The sequence below is a fragment of the Salmo trutta genome, chromosome 14 (assembly GCF_901001165.1).
Source record: "Salmo trutta chromosome 14, fSalTru1.1, whole genome shotgun sequence".
Taxonomy (NCBI): Eukaryota; Metazoa; Chordata; class Actinopteri; order Salmoniformes; family Salmonidae; genus Salmo; species Salmo trutta.
The window spans coordinates 26,809,522-26,827,617 of NC_042970.1; the positions used below are offsets into that span (position 1 = coordinate 26,809,522).

Sequence of the window (18,096 nt, forward strand, 5' to 3'; positions counted from 1 at the left end):
TTGAATGTGTTGCTGGGGAGATTGCAGCCAGCCTTGAATGTTGTGCAAGTCCAGACAAAGCAACACATATTTTACCTGAGTGTCGGCTGGGAGGAGACTCTAGCAGAGACTGTGGCTGTGGCTGGCCCCGGGCCCTCAGGGGGCTCCTGTAACTCCCCATACCCCTATCTACTATGTGGCCTGCTTCACCCAGGGGCTCCTCCGACATTTAATTTCCTCAACTGGATCACAGTAATATGCTTTCATCAAATAGTTGTATAAACAAACAGTGTTCTACTGCTCATAGTGTGTCATTCTGCTCCTCTCAGAGTGTCAGGTTCTCTTTCCACTGAGTGCAACCTTTGTCTTCACATATGTACTTGAATCACAAACTTAAACATGTTTCTAGGCTGAACATGAAGACATTTGTCAATCTCACTATTGTTTAGAGAATCTTGCATGAAAGACCACAATGCATTATTCAGGACTCTAGAATAGTGCTGTGAGTACATTTAAACATGGTATGAAGTCAAAATATATCAGAACACATTCATATTGAAATGAGATCTGGTATCACAGAATTAAAAAGGTTCTCATTCAGGCAGGGAGCAGAATATACAGGTGCTACTCCTTTCCTGCACTGTAGAATTCCAGGCATGTTGAAACAGTGACCTCTCCCTGGAACTTGGATGTCGAAATAGCTGTTCTGTTCTGTTTAACATAAATTAAACCTGTTTAATACAGGAAGTCTTAATAACATATTGCCCTCACAACATGTGAACGGCAATATCTTAATCATAAATGTTATTCACAAGTAATGTCATAGCGTAACATCACTTATGGACTGTAAAATATATGGTGTTTTTCTTTTATCAAACACAACTGTTTTTGCATTATTCTGGGGGCTAACTGCGACCATTAAAATACTGTTATTTTGCATACAGATTTCCTGCATTAACTTTCCTTTTTATCGCCATGTTTTCTTCCATAGTTGCAGTCACCCAGAAAGCGAGCAAATTCCTTGGCCAACGTGTCCAAACAGACTCCACTCTGGTGAGAATGTAAGGAAAGGGAGGAGGGGGAGGATTGGGAGGAGGGTGGGTTGATGATACCCCACATTTCCATAGAATTTCTGCCAAAGAATGCACAACTCACATCTATAGATTATTGTCAAGCATAGACAGGCAAAGACAAAGCTATTAAACATACTACTGTGTTGACCTAGAATAATAATAGAATAAAACCAAAATGGTTTATCCATGTCAACAGTTATTGATTGTTTATGCTTTGAGTATGATCATTTATCATTATCATTTCTTATGCTGAATTGTGAAAATGGATGTGGAACAATACTGCTGAATAATGTTGGGTGTTTGTTGGTGGAATAGTTTTAGTTTCTCAGGGGAGGGGGATAAGTTCTGTTCTGTCATTCAGAATTTGGCCACAAGAGCTATATTAGGGTGTTGACCAGTATTAAAGAGATACTTCGGGATTTTGGCAATGAATACCATTGATACAATTTTCATGTCTCTGTGTTCAATATTAAGGAAGTTAGAGGTAGATTCACGAGCCAATGCTAATTAGCGTTAGCGCAATGACTGGAAGACTACAGGGACAACTGTTCCCATAGACTGATAGTCATTGTGCTAACGCTAGTTAGCAATTGCGCTAACGTAAGACTCTGGAGAAGTAAATAAAGGACTTAATTGCAAAAATCCTGAAGTATCCCTTTAAGATAGAGGGGGCGAGGCATGCTCTTTTTGCTGCAATGCCATTGGTCCATGCTGTAAGCTAAAATGCCTCTATTTAGGGCAGGTGAAAAGACAATGAGGCTGACATCAGGCAGTTCAGGAAAAGGATTGATCTGGACTACTTCATTTAATTTACCTTTCAAAGGAAATTTACAGAAACCTTTCGGAGACATCATCTTTACTTTTTGTTTACCTTCAATGATTACTCAGAAATAAATTAAAAAATATTTTTTATTTTGATCAAACTGTTGCTTGATGTTTGATATTTGTGTTTTGTTTTTAGATATGGATCAAACGAGAACCAAGAGTTGAAAAGTCAATCTCCAGTAAGGTGAGTCAGATTGGAGACTTCCGGTATCGATGTTAAAACAGGGTATGCAGTGACCCAGAACTTCAACCATTTGATTGATAGGTAGCAGTCATGATATTGAAATCTCATATTCTACTCAGTATTGCAAAAGTAAAAATAATTTTCCAAGTCCAGGATTACATACGAAACAATGTGATTCTGGGCCACAGAGGCTTAAGCCCCGCCTCTACATATGTCTAACAGGGCTAAGGCATTCACCAGGGCCTGGAACACACTGAAGGAATGGAACAGTACAGGAGCAGGTTGCATCTTGTGCAGTGAGAGGCTGGCACACCTACACAGAGGCCCACACACAATACACAGACACATGGAGTGAACTGTATGTAATTCTTCACTCCTCAGTTTTTCCTCAGTGTCTAATGTTCCATTTTGACAAATTTTGTGATTTGTTTTCTGACAAGGATCCAAGGAGTACTCCGCTTTGAATTGGGGCGAATGAAGGAAAAGACCCATAGGCTGACTGGAATTATCCATGCATTCTATCCTTCATTCCACCGGAGTCTGTGTCATGAACCAATCAGATTTCAGTGGTATGAAGAGTAAGAAACATGGAGTTTATCATCAAGAGAAAATATTTGGAGAGTTGGATTCTTTACTCTGTGAATCTGGACTCAAATCAGTAACTTAGCTGAATTTTACCTGAATTTACAGACAAGATCTAGCCCTGTTCGGAAAATAGTTTTGAGCCTTGTATTGCAGACATAGTGTATGTTGATACAGATTATGATACAGCATTATGACAGAAACATAATATAATATTTTTTTACATAGATCAGTAAAAGCCTGACAGAGGTGCAAACATGAATAACGTGTTATTTCCTGCATTAGATTTAAGGAATGTTTATGTTTATCGATTGGTGTATGACACAGTTGCAATCTCTACACGAACATGGTGGGCAAGGTCAGATTTTTGCTCATTAACATTATACATTCATGGCAGTTTTGTGACCTGCCATACTCTGCTGATATAAATGCATCTAAAACACAAGTTGCATCCAACACACAAAATTAGAATATATGTGGCTAGGGTATACACAATTCAAAGCCCTTACAAAGAATACATAAATTATTTGTAGTAATTGCAATTTGATGACTCATGACTCTTTTGTACATAAATCATGAGGTTTTGAAGTTGTCATACAGACACCCCTAACCCCACCCCTCCGAGTCCATTTTACTCTGCCCTTGTATTCCTGAAGTGGAACATAACTACATGCAAATGGGAAATATCACCCCTAGCGAGTCAGTCAATCAAGGGTATAACAGCTCATGCAACTTAATCTAACATCTAAATTGATGGAAATGTCTACATTTATAATGTCAACCAATCATATACTATTATCTTAGTAGTCTCATCTTTTATTATTTGACCTATAAATGAAAACCATCCTTTTCACATTTACATCAGATATTTCTATTCAGAATGAATCTTTCTTGTTCAAAAGAGAGTTGGTCTTCTCATGAGACTGTACCTAGTTCTCTGTGGGGCAATTAACTACCTTCATTAGCAGTGTGACGTTTCACAGATCTCATTCAAATCGTTAATTACAATGAACGAGACTGCTGGAAGTCATTTGACAGCTATAGTGTGCTGTTAGTCATCCAGTTATAATGTTTCCATCCAATTAAGATGGAGCATAATGAATGAACAAACAAAGCGATAACAGGACAAATATGGAATGATTAATATCATGGCAATTTCACTAATAGGACTTTGACAGAAAAGGCTCAAACACTACTTGCGATGCTTATTTTTTAATTTCTAGGCACGTTCTAGGCACATTTGTAGCAATATATTGGTTTCATGACCTTTGAGTTCCGTCAATCAAAGCTTGCCACCAACTTTTCCACATAATAATCAAAACAGCTCAAACATTAACTTTATACAGTATATTAAAGAATATTAAACAGAAGAAAAGTCTTCTTAAAAAATGTGAGTACAAGACGTCAAGATACTTTTGCCATGCCTTTAACAATGTACAATGTTAGCTCTATGTGTTTTCTACTCCATATTCTAATAGCAATATAATTAATTTATAATCAACATTCATCTTTGTTACCATCTTACTACAATAAGGTCCCTAACTCAGACAGTAGATAGTGTAGTGGCTTTGTCCTGAACAGGCCTCTCCTGCACCTCACACCTCAGCCTGCTGTTCACCTTCCTGTTGGTGGCTATGATCACCAGGGGGCTGAGCGCTGCATACAGCGACGAGAAGAATATGCGCAGGTCTGAGATCAGTGAGGAGCTCATGGTCTTCCTCACGGTGAGGGTGTATACCCACAGTCCATTATCCACCCCATAGAGGACCACATACAGGGTCACCAAGGCCACTACAGCCTTAGCCGCCCGCCGCTCTGCCCCACCGCTGGCCCCAGAGCTGCTGCGGAGTCCCTTCACCTGCTGGCTGTAGCGGTACAGGAACACAAGGATGACCAGACTGGCCAGGGTCATCATGCCCATAGGTACCACGTCCCTCCCTACCTGGACAGCCCCGTTCACCTGTTTGGACTGCATAGTAGGAAAGCGAACATAGCAGAATTGAACATTAATGCTGTGCTGCATGTTGACCGAGTCATTCCGGGAGCCCAGGGAGAAGGCTATGGCTGCCGAGCTCATGGAGGTATTGATGACCCAAAGGGTGAGGAAGATCACTGCCAGGTAGCGAGCCACCAGGACACGGATGGAGGCCCAGCGGGAGCCGGGAGTAGCGATGCTCAGGCACTGGTAGGCACTCAGCACAAAGGTGAGCCAGATGGAGAGGGAACGAGACGTACGGTAGACAAAGATCATCCCCTGGCAGCCCGTGTCCCCGAAGATGTTGACCAGGCGGAAGGTGGCCAGGGTCTCCAGCAGGCAGCGCACACCTACCACCAGCAGGTTGGCACAGGCCAGGTGCAGCACAATGGCGTCAGCAGGAAGAAGCTGATGCTCCTGGTACAGTGCCAGGAGGAAGGCCACGATGACAGCAGTGTTTCCCGGAACTCCGACCACAGTGAGAGACAGGTACAGCATTCCCCGGACCACCTCCTCTGATTGCATGGCTGCAGAGATGAAGGATATGAAAAGTTATGTCATAGGCCTATCAGTATTTGTCAATATATTCAATCATCTCAGAAGGCCATTGCATTCATCAGTTCTCTTACCTGAGGGGTATGCTTTATGATGCAGTTGGAGTCTGTAGATCACAAGTCTGTTTGTAAACCAGACCAAAGTCCCCACGTCTAGTGAGTTTCCTCGTATTCTTATACTCCTAGAGGGGTTCAGTAGCCATAGGGAGTGATCAGCATGGTCCACTGACTTTAGGCTGCTTTTCAGTCTCCCTCCAATTACCTGATATCAATACAGATGACTGCATATTTTCCAGCTGTGGCCATATGGCACCAAAACATATGATCAGGACTGAGGACTGTCAGCCAGAATGGAAATATACTGTAGGTCTCAAGAAGTATCTCAATGGGCTCAATGCATTCCCAGCCAGACCGGTCACTTTCAATACTCATGGACTAGGTCTACTGCTTTATTTCTATGGTTCCTTTGAATTGTTTTCTGCTATGGTCCAGGTAAGGACTAACAACAAGGCTACAGTGCCCCCCTATGGAGAAAGATGTGACAAGATAGATAAGTGTATAATTTTTGCCATAGAGCCCCAGAGTGGAGGTGTAATAATACACATAAAACCTAGCGGTCAGACAGGGCAATCGTTTTTCCACCATTCATTTTTCCCAAAGGGAATTTTTTAGAAACACAAAATAACATCTGTTTTCTGTAGGCTTACCCTGGCGTGACGTTTTGATAACCATGTCGATCTCTCTCGGTCAAGGTGACTTTTATTAATGTATTCGGCTCTATTTACTCTCAGATTTAAAAATGCTAGTTAACATCAAAGTAGACATCATGGAAGACTACAAATCCCTGCGCGTTATCTCTAGCTGACACCTTTGCTAACAGGTATTGTGTCATTTTAAAACTTGCAGAAGACAGTTCACAGAATTGTCAAGAAATGTATAAATGTATTCGTTACTAAATATGGCTAACATTAGATAGTTAATTCAGAGATTCTTACCTTTGCCTCGATTTGGCAGTCTTGTCATGGCAGATCATCATGGCATTTGTAGTTCTTTATGATAGACACATTAGTAGCTAATTAGAATTTGACTTTTGAGCGGTAAATACAGGCGAATTTATTGATAAAAGTCCCCTTGTCCTAGAGAGATTTACATGGTTATCAAAACGTCACACCATGGTAAGCCTACACAAAACACAGACCTTATTTTAAGTGTTTCTAAAATCCCCTATGGGAAAAATGAATGGCGGAAAAAGGATTGGAACCATTTCCTTGTTTGACCCCTGGGGTTTTATGGGTATTATGACTCATACTGTGGTACTCTATTAAAAAAGATCTGACCTAGGAGTAAAATAGTTACACCAAACTGAGAAATAATGTATGAGCACTGTGTGGTTTGTTTTACTTTGTGATTGATGCTTGTAATGAAATGAGTAACAAGTGAAACAAAGAGCCTGTTTGATGTCACTGACGTGAAACGCCTCACTCTCATTGTCACCTCTGTCAGAGATGAAAGGGATGCTGAAGCAAGACGCCATGCTCTATAAAAACACATAAGAAGTGAATAAAAAATATATCTTCCTGTAAGTGGATCCCACTCCAAGGAGTGTATACATAGTAGTGTACACCTCTACCCCTCCTCATTAGTCTTTAATAAGACATAATGTCTCCCACAGAGAGCGATGGGGATACGAGTAGGGTGGCAGAAGAAATAGGACAGGAGAGTAAATAACTTGGTGAACAGAGGAGCTTTTAGAGATTTTCAACAGTCATCTGTAGTTTAATTAGAAGCGGGGGTGGGGGGTCTGGTCTTTGGAGGAAACACATTAAAACCATCTGCTCACTGTTTCGGAACACATGATCAAATCCCCAGAGAAGAACATGCATGAGCTTGCTCTTTAATTAGTCCTGTACTCATATAAACATTTTGATACACACATGGGGAAATAACACCTTTACATTATGTAACCCAGAGAGTGCTTCCAGGATGTGTTTAGCAAATTAAATTAAAATGTCACCTTCGCCTTTATCAAGGATCCTTCAGTATTGGTTGACTTTCTTCTAAGTTTGACTATTAGTCCAAGGGCCTATGCAGTCTAAATTACACATTCACATTTTGAGAATGGAGCAACACTGGATTACAAATGTACACTGTCTGGATTGCATAGTGCAGAAGAGTATTGGTGGAACAGGATGATTGTTTTGGAAAACTCTAAGTAGAACCATACAGGGTTCTTCGGTTTGTCCCCATAGGTTAACCCTTTTGGTGCTGGGTAGAACCCTTTGCAGAGGGTTCTATCTAGAACCCTCTAAGTAGGGTTCTTCAAAAAACCCACTGGATATGGTTATTTCTAGAACCCACTATGAACGATTCCACCAGCCTTATTTGCCTTTAAAATGTTATTATCTATGGCAATACATTACATACTGTGTATCATAAGGCCTTTCTTTGAGGGCCTAGTTATACCCTAACACAGTGGTGTCAGGAATCTCCTGGTTTACTGGCCACATCAGGCCTGCAAGTCACATTATGCTGGCTTGCAAAGTGATGTGTAATTCCTATTGGAATCCAGCCATAGTTAGGATATCCAACAAGTGGAATTGTTAATCACCCTCAACCTGCATTCAGTATGACTGCCAGGTAGGGAATATTGAATACTGAGACTACCTCATTCATCTAACCTGGAACAAACATCTCAGTAATGGGTGAAATAAATCCAACCTATTGGATTAGTTTAGAAAACTGTATGTTATTTATTTTTGTGTAGCAAAAAATGTATTAACCAATCAATGTAAATGCAAAAACAGATATTACACTAACAATTTTGAAAATCTCACTGCAATAGAACATGCTGGGAAATATTATATATGGTTCTATGTAGAACCCTTCTTGCCTTCCAAAGAATCCATATTGCCTTCCAAAGAATCATCAAAGAACCCTTTCTTCCAAAAACGGTTCATAGGATGTTAAAGGTTCTCTGTAGAACCCTTTGCCTTACAAAGAACCCTTGTCTTCCAAAAAGGGTTCCTCTGATCAAAACGGTTCTTGGTAGAATCTTATCCCTTTGCAAAGAACCCTTTTGGAACCCTTTTTTCTAAGAGTGTAGGTGAATAAAGCAGTGTTAAGAATAGAGAATAGAACATCATCACTCTCCCAGTGCTCCCAATTAGAACAGACATCTGTTATTGCTGGATAATGACCTGTGCTGCTGTGTGCCTAGGTGACATACTCCCAGGACAGGAGAGAACAGAGGAGAGCAGTGTAAGGGGCCAGCTGTGCATGTTAAAACCTCTAAATGACTTCCTAATAGCTTCATCAAGCTGCTTTTACATCAACAATAACAAAAACCTTTGCTGGGGTATGGGAACACTAAGACTGAATCTTACCCCTTGACTAGTTTTGCCAAATTATTACTTTTTTTTCTATAATTGAAGTTCCAATAGAATATGACCATTGATGGCTGCCATCTAAACAAAAAAGTACAGTTGTTCTTATTCTTGTTTACATATTGTAGTGGTTCTTACATCTTTAGGGGGGGTGGGGTGAGTGTTCTAATGTTGTCCTCTAATAATCCCCACAGACTAGAACATGCTATATATTGAAATTACAGGGGCAATTAACCACAATGAATGCTCAATACTGGGTTCATGTTTCTTTATCAATAGTTGGAGGTAAGAATATGCTTCCGCAATCCTAGTCTAATAGAGAGTGCAATAAGTAACATTTGTTCACAGTTGGTGTATTCATAAATCTGTTTAACAAACTTCATTTTCTGTCTCTATTCTTCAGCGTGGTACCCAAGTTAAGTATCATGTTGGATCTCTGTGTCACCATCAAAGGGATGTCCTTCCTGTTGCAAACAGGGTTAGGGTTCCTGGGGAACACCCTGGTGCTGCTGGCCTACACCCAGGTAGTCTGCTCTGAGTGCCGACTCCAGCCTGTGGACATAATTCTCTGCCAACTAGCCTTCGTTGACCTGATACTGATCCTCACCCGCTGCATCCCCCAGACAATGACTGTGTTTGGCCTGCGTGACCTGCTGAATGACCCGGGCTGCAAGGTGGTCGTCTACTCCTACCGCATCACCCGGGCTCTGTCAGTGTGCATCACCTGTATGCTCAGTGTGTTCCAGGCAGTGACCATCGCCCCTGCAGGTGGACCCTGTTTGTCCAGGCTTAAGGCCCAGCTTCCCAGTCTCATCGTGCCCACCATCGCAGGGCTGTGGCTCTTCAACATGGCTGTATGCTTGGCAGCTCCATTATTCTCTATTGCCCCTCGCAACGGCACAGTGCCTGCCTTCACCCTCAATCTGGGCTTCTGCCATGTGGACTTCAGAGACAGGCTGTCCTACAAGATCAATGGAGTGGTTGTCTCTACACGGGACTTTGCCTTTGTGGGGCTCATGTTGTGGTCTAGTGGCTACATCCTTCTCCTCCTCCACCGTCACAGCCACCAGGTGAGAAGCATCCGACGATCATCCCAGGGTGGAGGAGCTGAGACTAGGGCAGCCAAGACAGTGATCACCCTGGTGGTGTTGTATGCTGTATTCTTCGGCATAGACAATATCATCTGGGTTTACATGCTGACGGTAGATAAGGTGTCTCCAGTGGTAAATGACATGAGGGTCTTCTTCTCCTGCTGTTATGCCTGTCTCAGCCCCTTTTTCATCATCAGCTCCAATAAGAAGGTCAAGAGTAAGTTGGTGTGTGTGGCAGCTGACCAAGAACAGCCATCAGTCGACACCCAGGACTCCAATGACAAGATGTAAAATGTTACCAAAATTCTGGGCAGATTTTTTTTCTTTTTCTGGGGCTATTAATACCTCATGGATGGTCTTGTGATTCATTTGTGTAATTATGCCTATGTAGCCTACTTGTTATAGGCATTTGTGTATTTGTGTAAATCATTGACAGTTTTCAGGATTTTAGATTGAACTAGTCAGACCTGAGGTTCGAAACTATATTATCATTCTATTGGACAAGCAGGAGCTGTGAAGATAGACGGCAAATACAGTAGCATACAATACAACAATGTAGTCCAACTATACTTAAAAAAAATAATAAAAACGTATTTTATATTCTGTTCTATGTAGCTATTTATTTTGACTGTATTCCATACGCATAGATTGTATTGTAGAGTACGCTCTAGCTGTCACAGCTTTTCCATTGGAATGTGGAGGTTCCACAGGCCACACGCGCAGCTGTTGGCTGCACAGATTTGACAGTTCTGACAGAAATGTCAACAAACAAGCAGGCTCCGATCAACCCGGAAAAAGGAAGTGCAAGAGCTTAAAAATAGTTGTTTCGGTGTGCATTCCTGGGAATTCGACTTCAAATACAACTGATAGCAAAGATTGGGGAAATCGTTTTGAGAACTGCAGTAAAAGAGAGTTACTCATAAATCATTGCAATTCCTACAGGCGAGATGCTGTTCACGTTAACTGGCTATAGTTTACGTCGTCGAGCCGCGCGCCACTCCTGGGCTGAAGAAGAGCTGGCGAGATAACTCTTTGTTTAATGGTAGCTAGCTTGCTAACGTTACTTGTTTCTAATCTATATAATGTAAATGTGGCACGAATCTGTTTACCTATTTTCAACGGTGGCAAGTTCAACCGTGTTTTGTACGAGTTGAAAAGTATAGCCGAGGTTGCATGAATGATGGCGAAGCAGAGCTACGACACTGCGACATCCCGCTTGATGATACTGCTCTGGGATGATGGTTTTACTGGCTGTTTTTAGAATGATCACTAGTACAGAGTTTCATTTGAACACAGTTGAACAATTGTATCACCTATCTTCAACCACATTATCCTTTGGGCTAAATTGAGATTAGTTGAATTTCTATATAGTTATTTTTTTGTAATGAGGGTAACAATTGTACATGCAGCACAATGAAAAACAGTAAGCTATAATTACCTAGCAGTGGTAATTTCTGGTATTGAGTGAACATGTTGTGGCCACAGAAAGGCCCATTGTACTCCACAATGTCATTGTTTTTGCTTAATCTCTAATGTTCTCTCCATTGCTTTTGTTGTTACACAAGCCTGGGTTGCAGCCAGATCTTATCTGTCCCTGTGTCCCCTCTGAAATGACCTGACACTGAATGTTCACCACAATCATAAGACAATGGCGAGAATAGCATGGTATCAAGAGAAGGTAAGACATGCTGGACTTACTGACAATGTAATGAGGGTCTAAAATCCCTTACATGGTATAATAAAACTGAAGTGTGTCCATGTGTCAACAGATCGGTGCATATGATCAGCAGGTTTGGGAGAAGTCTCTGGAACAGGCTGAACTTAATGTAAGTTCATGACGTTTGGTTTAATATGCTCATATTTCACCAGCAATTAAATGAATGTCTTATGCGATCAGTATTTGTTGGAAAGATAACTGTCTCTCACACAGGGCATGGCCTGTAAACCAAAAAGGTCCGGTCATGTCAAGCCAGACCTCATTGATGTTGACTTAGTAAGAGGTGACTATCCATTTATTACAAGGTGTTATATGTATGCTCATTTGCACTATTTGCTTATTGGATGGATATGGTGCATGCAACGCTATAGATTGTCTCTCTTCTTTTCCAGGGTCTACATTCGGCAAGGCCAAGCCCGATAGTCCATGGACGGCGTTGACCCGTAAGGGCCTGGTCAGGGTGCTCCTCTTCCCCTTCTTCTTCCAGTGGTGGATCCAGGTGACCTCCAGGTCCATCTCTACCTGTATCCTGGTGCTCTACTTCATGCAAGGTAAACTTACATCTCACCTTAACATTGCTTTAGGAATGATGCAGATGTATGCTGTGGAATCCAATATACTTTTTCATAAACCTAAATGGGTCTGTAACTCTGTCCCCTAAATAGTCTATTAATGGCTTTCTCTCTGTAGTGGCAGCAGCAATGTTGTACGTGGAGGTTCCTGCAGCCATTGCTAGTGAGCAGTTGGGGCCAATGTGTCTTATGTTATTGCTGGGGACAGTGCACTGCCAGATAGTGTCCACTGAGTCCAACCGGAGCCCTTCAGTCAGTCCTGTCAGCAGCAGCAGCACCAGCCCTGCACGCAGGAGGAGGTATGGTTCTTATTGCCAGTAACACACACACACTGCTAACACACACATGCTGTTCACACATATGCTGTTCACAAACATGGTGCTCACACACATGCTGTTCATACACACCCTTTTATACACTTGCGCAAACTGCTCCCACACTGTATAACATGTTCCCTTATTTTCTCACCCTTCATTCAGGCTAAGGAAGGGTAAAGGATTGAAGAGGACAGAGGGACAGGTCAACGACAGGGACACTGAGCTGCAGCCTTGGCAGCTGGAGGAAAACCAGAGGTTGTACAGATCAGAAGAGAGAAGGGTAAGGCCAAACAAACAATGATCAGATCCTTTACCTGATCATTAAACAATGACTGTTTGAGTCAAGCAGTCATTAACAGAGTTCCAGTTTTTCCTTTTTTGCCAAATGTCTGTGTGAATCAACATTTGTTTCCTTTGCGTTGCCTTAGTAAACTTGTATAGAGGGTTGTAAGGCTAGATTTTTGTCTGTGGTTTACATTTTGGGTATCATGTGGATTTGCTGTTTTATCCAGCTAATTCTATTGCTGTTTGTGATGTTGTCCAGTCAAATCAGAAAAAGTCGGGCTTTGGGGCCTCTGATGAGCTTTCCAGTGAGGATGATAAGGAAGCAAAACCACCCACTAGTGTAGCTGGACCAACACCTACCACTGTCCTCAGGAAGAGACACCTTCACTCCTTCTCAAATCCCTCACCACCTGAGGTAAACCTTAAGACAGTCAGGGTGCTCTGGTCCTGCTCTTTGTAGCCTGAGTGAAAGGTGGACATTTAGTTTGACCAGTCCTATTATTTGCACAGGAGGAAAGTAGTGGAGGTGCCAAGGACACTAAGGTGAACCCTCGTGAAGTGGAGCACCTGAGGACCGAGGGCTCGCGCCCGGCCTCTGACACAGATGATACGATGTGGGAGGATCTTCTTCAGGGGCCTGACTCCGCCTCCACTGGCAGCAGTGACAGTGAGGGGCGGTACTGCCCTGGCCTGACTCTCCCCCCATCCACCACTCTCAGCAGTGATGATGAGAACCTACAGCAGGTGGGTCTACACCACCATACCCTGTCACATAATATGTAACCTCAAAAGGCTTAGTATATCAGCACACCAGCTTTCTCTCCTCACAGGGTCAACTATCGTGGCTGCAGGCGTGCCACCCATCCAGAGACCGGGTCAGTGCAATCATTTGGGAGCAGGGGGAGTGCAAGAAAGCAGACATGTCAGTACTGGAGATCAGTGGGATCATCCTCACACGGGTACACCTCCTATGACCATTTCATTACACTCACTGATGCCGTTTTGGTACAATTAACACACGTTCAATACAGAGTGAATGCTGGTGTGTAATGCTTTAGGGCTGGAATGGGTTTCTTACTGTTTCTATTTATAGAAACACCATATGGGCTGTGTACTCTGTGCCCCATAACTCTGTCCTCCTAACAGAGGTGATATCTTCTCTGTAGGTGAAAGTGGTGGAGCAGGGCATGGGATACCTAGCCCTGGGGGGGTTGGTCACTGCCACACTGGTGCTGCTTCCCTTTGGCTTCCGCCTGGCACAGCGGCTGGACATGACACGCCTGAGCTCCCTGTCCCTGGCTGAGCTGGCTGTCATGGCGGTGGGGCCGCCCGATGCCAAGACCTATGCCTTCCTCTTCATCACCACCGTGGAGAGGCTCTGCCTTACAGGCCTCTTCTTCTTCATGATGTGTGTGGCAGAGAGGACCTACAAACAGGTCAGCATGTTAGTCCCACTGTTGTAGACTCACTACAACAAAATGAATACGCTGTAAATGGTGTGGCTGTTTCTCTTTCAACAGAGGCTTGTTTTCGCCAAACTCTTCAACCACATCACATCAGCACGAAAGGCCAAGAAGTCGGAAATCCCCCACTTCAGGCTGAAGAATGTGCAGAACATTAAGATGTGGCTGTCGCTCCGCTCCTTCCTCAAGGTCTGAGTTCTTCTCACTACTCGGGTGCCTTTAATTCAGCGTATGGTTTTCCACTAGGGGGGATGAAGGTCCTGCCCTCATTGAAATGTGCCCAAATATTTTTTCCTATTAACCACAGAGACGTGGGCCCCAGCGTTCCGTTGATGTCATCGTCTCCTCCATATTCCTCCTGGCCCTTTCTATCGCCTTCATCTTGTGTACACAGGTCAGACATATCTATAAAAAGAGTAAATACACAAGATTCCAGTAAACACACCATGATTTACCATCCACAATTTTTTTTTTTTAAAGACCTGTTCTAAGAACGAATGTGCATTTGTTAAGCTCCAACCTGTACAAACAGAATAGATTTAAGATAATGAGTACTCATTTTCTATATCTAACTGCCAGCTCCTAAAGAGTCACCACACATTCCTGGACTCCGAGACCAACTGGGAGCTCATGGTGTGGGGCTCCTCCCTCATCCTCTTCCTGCTCCGTCTGGCCACCCTGGGCTCCGAGACCAACTGTAAATACAGCAACGTGTCAGTGCTGCTTACCGAACAGGTAAGGCCCCCTGCTACACACACACATACACAATCAGGGTTCGCATTAATGCAGGATTCTGAATTTTTCACGCAGAAAGGGAAAGATAAAAGACAGAAAAAAAGATCTGCATTTTATAAACACAGATTTTAAAATGCTTCTTATTGTAAATTCTGCTCAGCTTCAGTCAGGGTTCGCTCCAAATCATGAATGTAAAAGGACTAATTTCGTGCATCAGTTGCACTTCTCCACTCGGATGAAATATCTTTGCACTTGTCATTGGATCATCAGACAGCGTTCTGACTGATGTAGGCTACTTTTCTCTGTTACTTTCCTCCGGTCTAGTTTCTCTCTGGTAGCAAGTTAAAATGCAAGATTAACTTCAAGCAAACCTTCAGGAAATGTAGGCAGCTACATTCTTTCTATGATAAACATTAGAAATATGGCCATGCATCGTTTTTGCAAAAAATACCTTGCTTTTTCATTGTAAGCTAACTTGTGTGGCTGCTAGCCAAATAGTGTTGCCCTTCTGTTGTCATCTGATGAAAACTATTTTCTGCCAAATGTGTTACACAGCCAGCTACAACTGGGTATTCCACGTGGAGAAGCTTCTAGAAACAATGGGGTAGTTCAACGCAGTCGTGAAATGCATGTGCGTGTCTCTTTGATGTTTGTTTGATGTTTGAGAGAACTTGATTGTCGTTTTTGGCCAATAAATGCATGATGTCCGTTGAGTGTTCACTACTTTAACATAGATGTGCTATGAAATTAAGCTAGTGATGTTTCAAATGTTCACTTTGGACACGTTTACCGAAATAGTCCACTCACACCAATGTGTTAGCTGAGACATGCACCATAGTTCACTGCCTTGGATGGAGAAACACGTTGCAAATACCAGCAACACCAAGCACCTCTGCGATCTTCATTTCTTGATCATGGATATTATATTCAATCTCCTCTGGAGGACTTGTGGGTCACACAGTTACAACGGGTAAAGTACTTGTATTAGTTCTCCGATCACAAGAACGCAGCCAAGTAGGATTCACATCAACATCAAAGCTCTTCTCTTTCCCTCTGGACATGCACAGGTGCCTTCTGGGAATAATTAAGTGCTTTGCAATAAAATTCTTAAAGGGGTACTGTCAGTAATAATGACTCAATATAGTTTCAGAATAAAAGTATGATACAAAAATCTATGCTACAACTCTATTGAAGCAAAAACTTTATTAATACATCTCCCTCTCAATTATTTCCTTATTTCAGATCAACTTGTATCTTAAGATGGAAAAGAAGCCCAACAAGAAAGAAAATTTGAACATAGTGAACAATGTTCTGAAGCTTGCAACAAAACTAATGAAAGTAAGGATGTCTCTCAACTTCAGCCCATCTTGACTTTTTTGACTTTAGTCAAATCTACTGGGCTGAGAGGCCTCCCGAGTAACACCGCGGTCTAAGGAACTGCATCGCAGTGCTAGCTGCGTTACTACAGATCCTGGTTTGATACCGGGCTGTATCGCATCCGGCCGCAACCGGGAGATCCATGAGGCGACGCATAATTGGCCCAGCGTCGTCCGGGTTTGGGGAGGGTTTGGCCGGCCAGGATGTCCTCCCATGCACACTGACACGGTCGCCAGGTGTACGGTCACCAGGTGTTTCCTCCGACACATTGGTATGGCTGCCTTCCGGGTTAAGCGACATTGTGTCAAGAAGCAGTGCGGCTTGACGGGGTTGTGTTTCGGAGGACGCACGGCTCTCGACCTTCACCTCTCCCGAGTCCGTACGGAACTTGCAGCGATGGGACAAGACTGTAACTACCAATTTGGGAGAAAAAGGGGGTCAAAAAATGTATCATAATAAATAAGAAGAATCTACTGGGCTGGTAGTTGTTTATTCAGCATAACGTACAGTGAAAGCATCTCTGACTGGCTTCTCATACCAACCCTTTTACAGGAGCTTGACACCCCCTTCCGACTGCTGGGGCTGACTGTGAACCCTCTCATCTATAACATCACACGCGTGGTCATCCTGTCTGCAGTCTCCGCTGTGGTCAGCGACCTGCTCGGCTTCAACATCCGAGTGAGTGGAGACACTTCTAATCCTACAATGCTGTTGCTTAACACTGATATTTTTGCCATACAGTGAATCTTCACCTTTGTCAGAGTTGTTTTCCTCCTGGCACATGTACATTAACTTCCAAAAGTGAGTATATGTGCTGGGTTTTTAAATGTGCCCTCTTTGTTGTCTCTTACAGCTGTGGAAGATTAAGCCTTAATGTGACTTGCTAAACCACTAACTGTTGGATACTGGAGACTCTGCCAACTCCTACCATCTACAGCTGGCAATCTGTGCAAAGTGTGCAAACCTACTGAGTGATCGCCTATGCATCTCTGTGCCTTCCCAGAAACATTGAACTTTAAATCACACAATACCATTGTGGTCATACACAAGCATGAGCTCTTTACAATCAATGATACACACATCCCTGGCTACGTAATCATTGTAGCCTGAACTGATCTGCTGCAGCAGTTCCAGTGCCAGGACCTGGACCTGGCCACTTCCTGATTCTTACTCTGAGAAACAGTAGCCAATGGGTGCCTAATGAACACTGAAATTTGTTGGCCATTTCAATATGAACCATTTCAAGACGTGGAGTGGAATAGGAAACAAGAATGAACAAACTGTTATGAAAGAATTTGACATTCCAGCGTGGTTTGACATGTACTCGGCTGTTAGACAGCGTAAAATACTTTTAAAATGAGAAATGTTAATACAGATCTTCAAAATGGGTTACTGAACTAAATTGATTAATTGCTTTTTTTTATAGGAAATATTTAACTCTACTCTAAACCGATTTTGTGATATTTTAAGGGCAACGTGCTGTAGCTTTTATTGGGGATTTATTTATTTGGGGTTTGTCTGTATTTCATTACTGACATAATGGTACACATAGATTGTAATCTTTGGACCGCCATCATGGCCTTAGTACTGAAGACCATTATGTTCTGCTAAGCAACTATTCACAGATGGTATAGTTTGATAAAAAAAAAAATGTTAGACTATAAATTAGGTTATGTTTTATTTCCTTTGATAATAAATCTTTCACAATGATTTTATTACTGCTGCCTGGTCAGTGCACATAATGTTCTCACTTCCACAGCCTACATAATATACACAGTGATGTAATGTACTTAAGTAAAAATACTTTAAAGTACTACAGACTAACTAAACACACATGATTCGTTTGTAAATGATGTCTGAATGTTGAAGTGTGCCCCTGGCTATCCATACATTTAAAAAAATGTGCAGTCCGGTTTAATTAATTATACTTTTACTTTTGATACTTAAGTATATTTTAGCAATTACATTTACTTTTGAAACTTAC

At 42.4% G+C, this 18,096-nt stretch overlaps 3 protein-coding genes and 1 long non-coding RNA gene across 6 annotated transcripts; 3 read left to right on the forward strand and 1 right to left on the reverse strand.

Annotated features, from left to right (window-relative positions):
- Window positions 1-1,751: 1,751 nt before the first annotated feature.
- Window positions 1,752-3,185, forward strand: LOC115207700 (uncharacterized). 2 transcript variants are annotated; one of them, XR_003881041.1, is made up of 3 exons: window positions 1,768-2,061; window positions 2,284-2,419; window positions 2,502-3,185. It is a non-coding gene; the product is annotated as an uncharacterized LOC115207700 (long non-coding RNA). The 2 variants fall into 2 exon arrangements; XR_003881040.1 differs by having other exon boundaries at window positions 1,752-2,061; window positions 2,284-3,185.
- Window positions 3,186-4,162: 977 nt separating this feature from the next.
- On the reverse strand, window positions 4,163-5,518 carry ora2 (olfactory receptor class A related 2). The gene is made up of 2 exons (XM_029775086.1): window positions 5,248-5,518; window positions 4,163-5,145 (listed from the first exon to the last, which is right to left on the reverse strand). Exon 2 carries the CDS (start codon window positions 5,141-5,143, stop codon window positions 4,187-4,189), a length of 957 nt encoding a protein of 318 aa, XP_029630946.1. The 5' UTR covers window positions 5,144-5,145; window positions 5,248-5,518; the 3' UTR covers window positions 4,163-4,186.
- On the forward strand, window positions 4,919-10,252 carry ora1 (olfactory receptor class A related 1). Its single transcript, XM_029775085.1, has 2 exons — window positions 4,919-5,107; window positions 8,959-10,252. The coding sequence occupies exons 1-2, from the start codon at window positions 5,064-5,066 to the stop codon at window positions 9,935-9,937; spliced, it is 1,023 nt and encodes a 340-aa protein (XP_029630945.1). The 5' UTR covers window positions 4,919-5,063; the 3' UTR covers window positions 9,938-10,252.
- A 185-nt stretch (window positions 10,253-10,437) lies between these two features.
- Window positions 10,438-17,827, forward strand: LOC115207696 (putative homeodomain transcription factor 2). Of its 2 annotated transcripts, XM_029775083.1 has the most exons (17): window positions 10,441-10,688; window positions 11,212-11,324; window positions 11,416-11,472; window positions 11,577-11,646; window positions 11,756-11,914; window positions 12,054-12,234; window positions 12,415-12,532; window positions 12,797-12,952; window positions 13,048-13,281; window positions 13,368-13,496; window positions 13,704-13,973; window positions 14,058-14,189; window positions 14,308-14,394; window positions 14,580-14,735; window positions 15,978-16,073; window positions 16,665-16,790; window positions 16,966-17,827. In XM_029775083.1, exons 2-17 carry the CDS (start codon window positions 11,295-11,297, stop codon window positions 16,984-16,986), a joined length of 2,022 nt encoding a protein of 673 aa, XP_029630943.1. In that variant the 5' UTR covers window positions 10,441-10,688; window positions 11,212-11,294; the 3' UTR covers window positions 16,987-17,827. The 2 variants fall into 2 exon arrangements, with proteins under 2 accessions (XP_029630944.1, XP_029630943.1); XM_029775084.1 differs by lacking the exon at window positions 15,978-16,073 and having other exon boundaries at window positions 10,438-10,688.
- Window positions 17,828-18,096: the final 269 nt, after the last annotated feature.

Bases quoted from the DNA above. Each gene is read 5' to 3' on its own strand.
- LOC115207696 (XM_029775083.1), top strand. From the start codon at position 11,295: ATGGCGAGAATAGCATGGTATCAAGAGAAG. The intron at 13,497-13,703 runs GTACACCTCCTA...TCTTCTCTGTAG, and splicing joins GTGGGATCATCCTCACACGG to GTGAAAGTGGTGGAGCAGGG. The intron at 16,791-16,965 runs GTGAGTGGAGAC...TGTCTCTTACAG, and splicing joins TGCTCGGCTTCAACATCCGA to CTGTGGAAGATTAAGCCTTA.
- ora2 (XM_029775086.1), bottom strand. From the start codon at position 5,143: ATGCAATCAGAGGAGGTGGTCCGGGGAATGCTGTACCTGTCTCTCACT.
- ora1 (XM_029775085.1), top strand. From the start codon at position 5,064: ATGACAGCAGTGTTTCCCGGAACTCCGACCACAGTGAGAGACAG. The intron at 5,108-8,958 runs GTACAGCATTCC...TCTATTCTTCAG, and splicing joins CCGACCACAGTGAGAGACAG to CGTGGTACCCAAGTTAAGTA.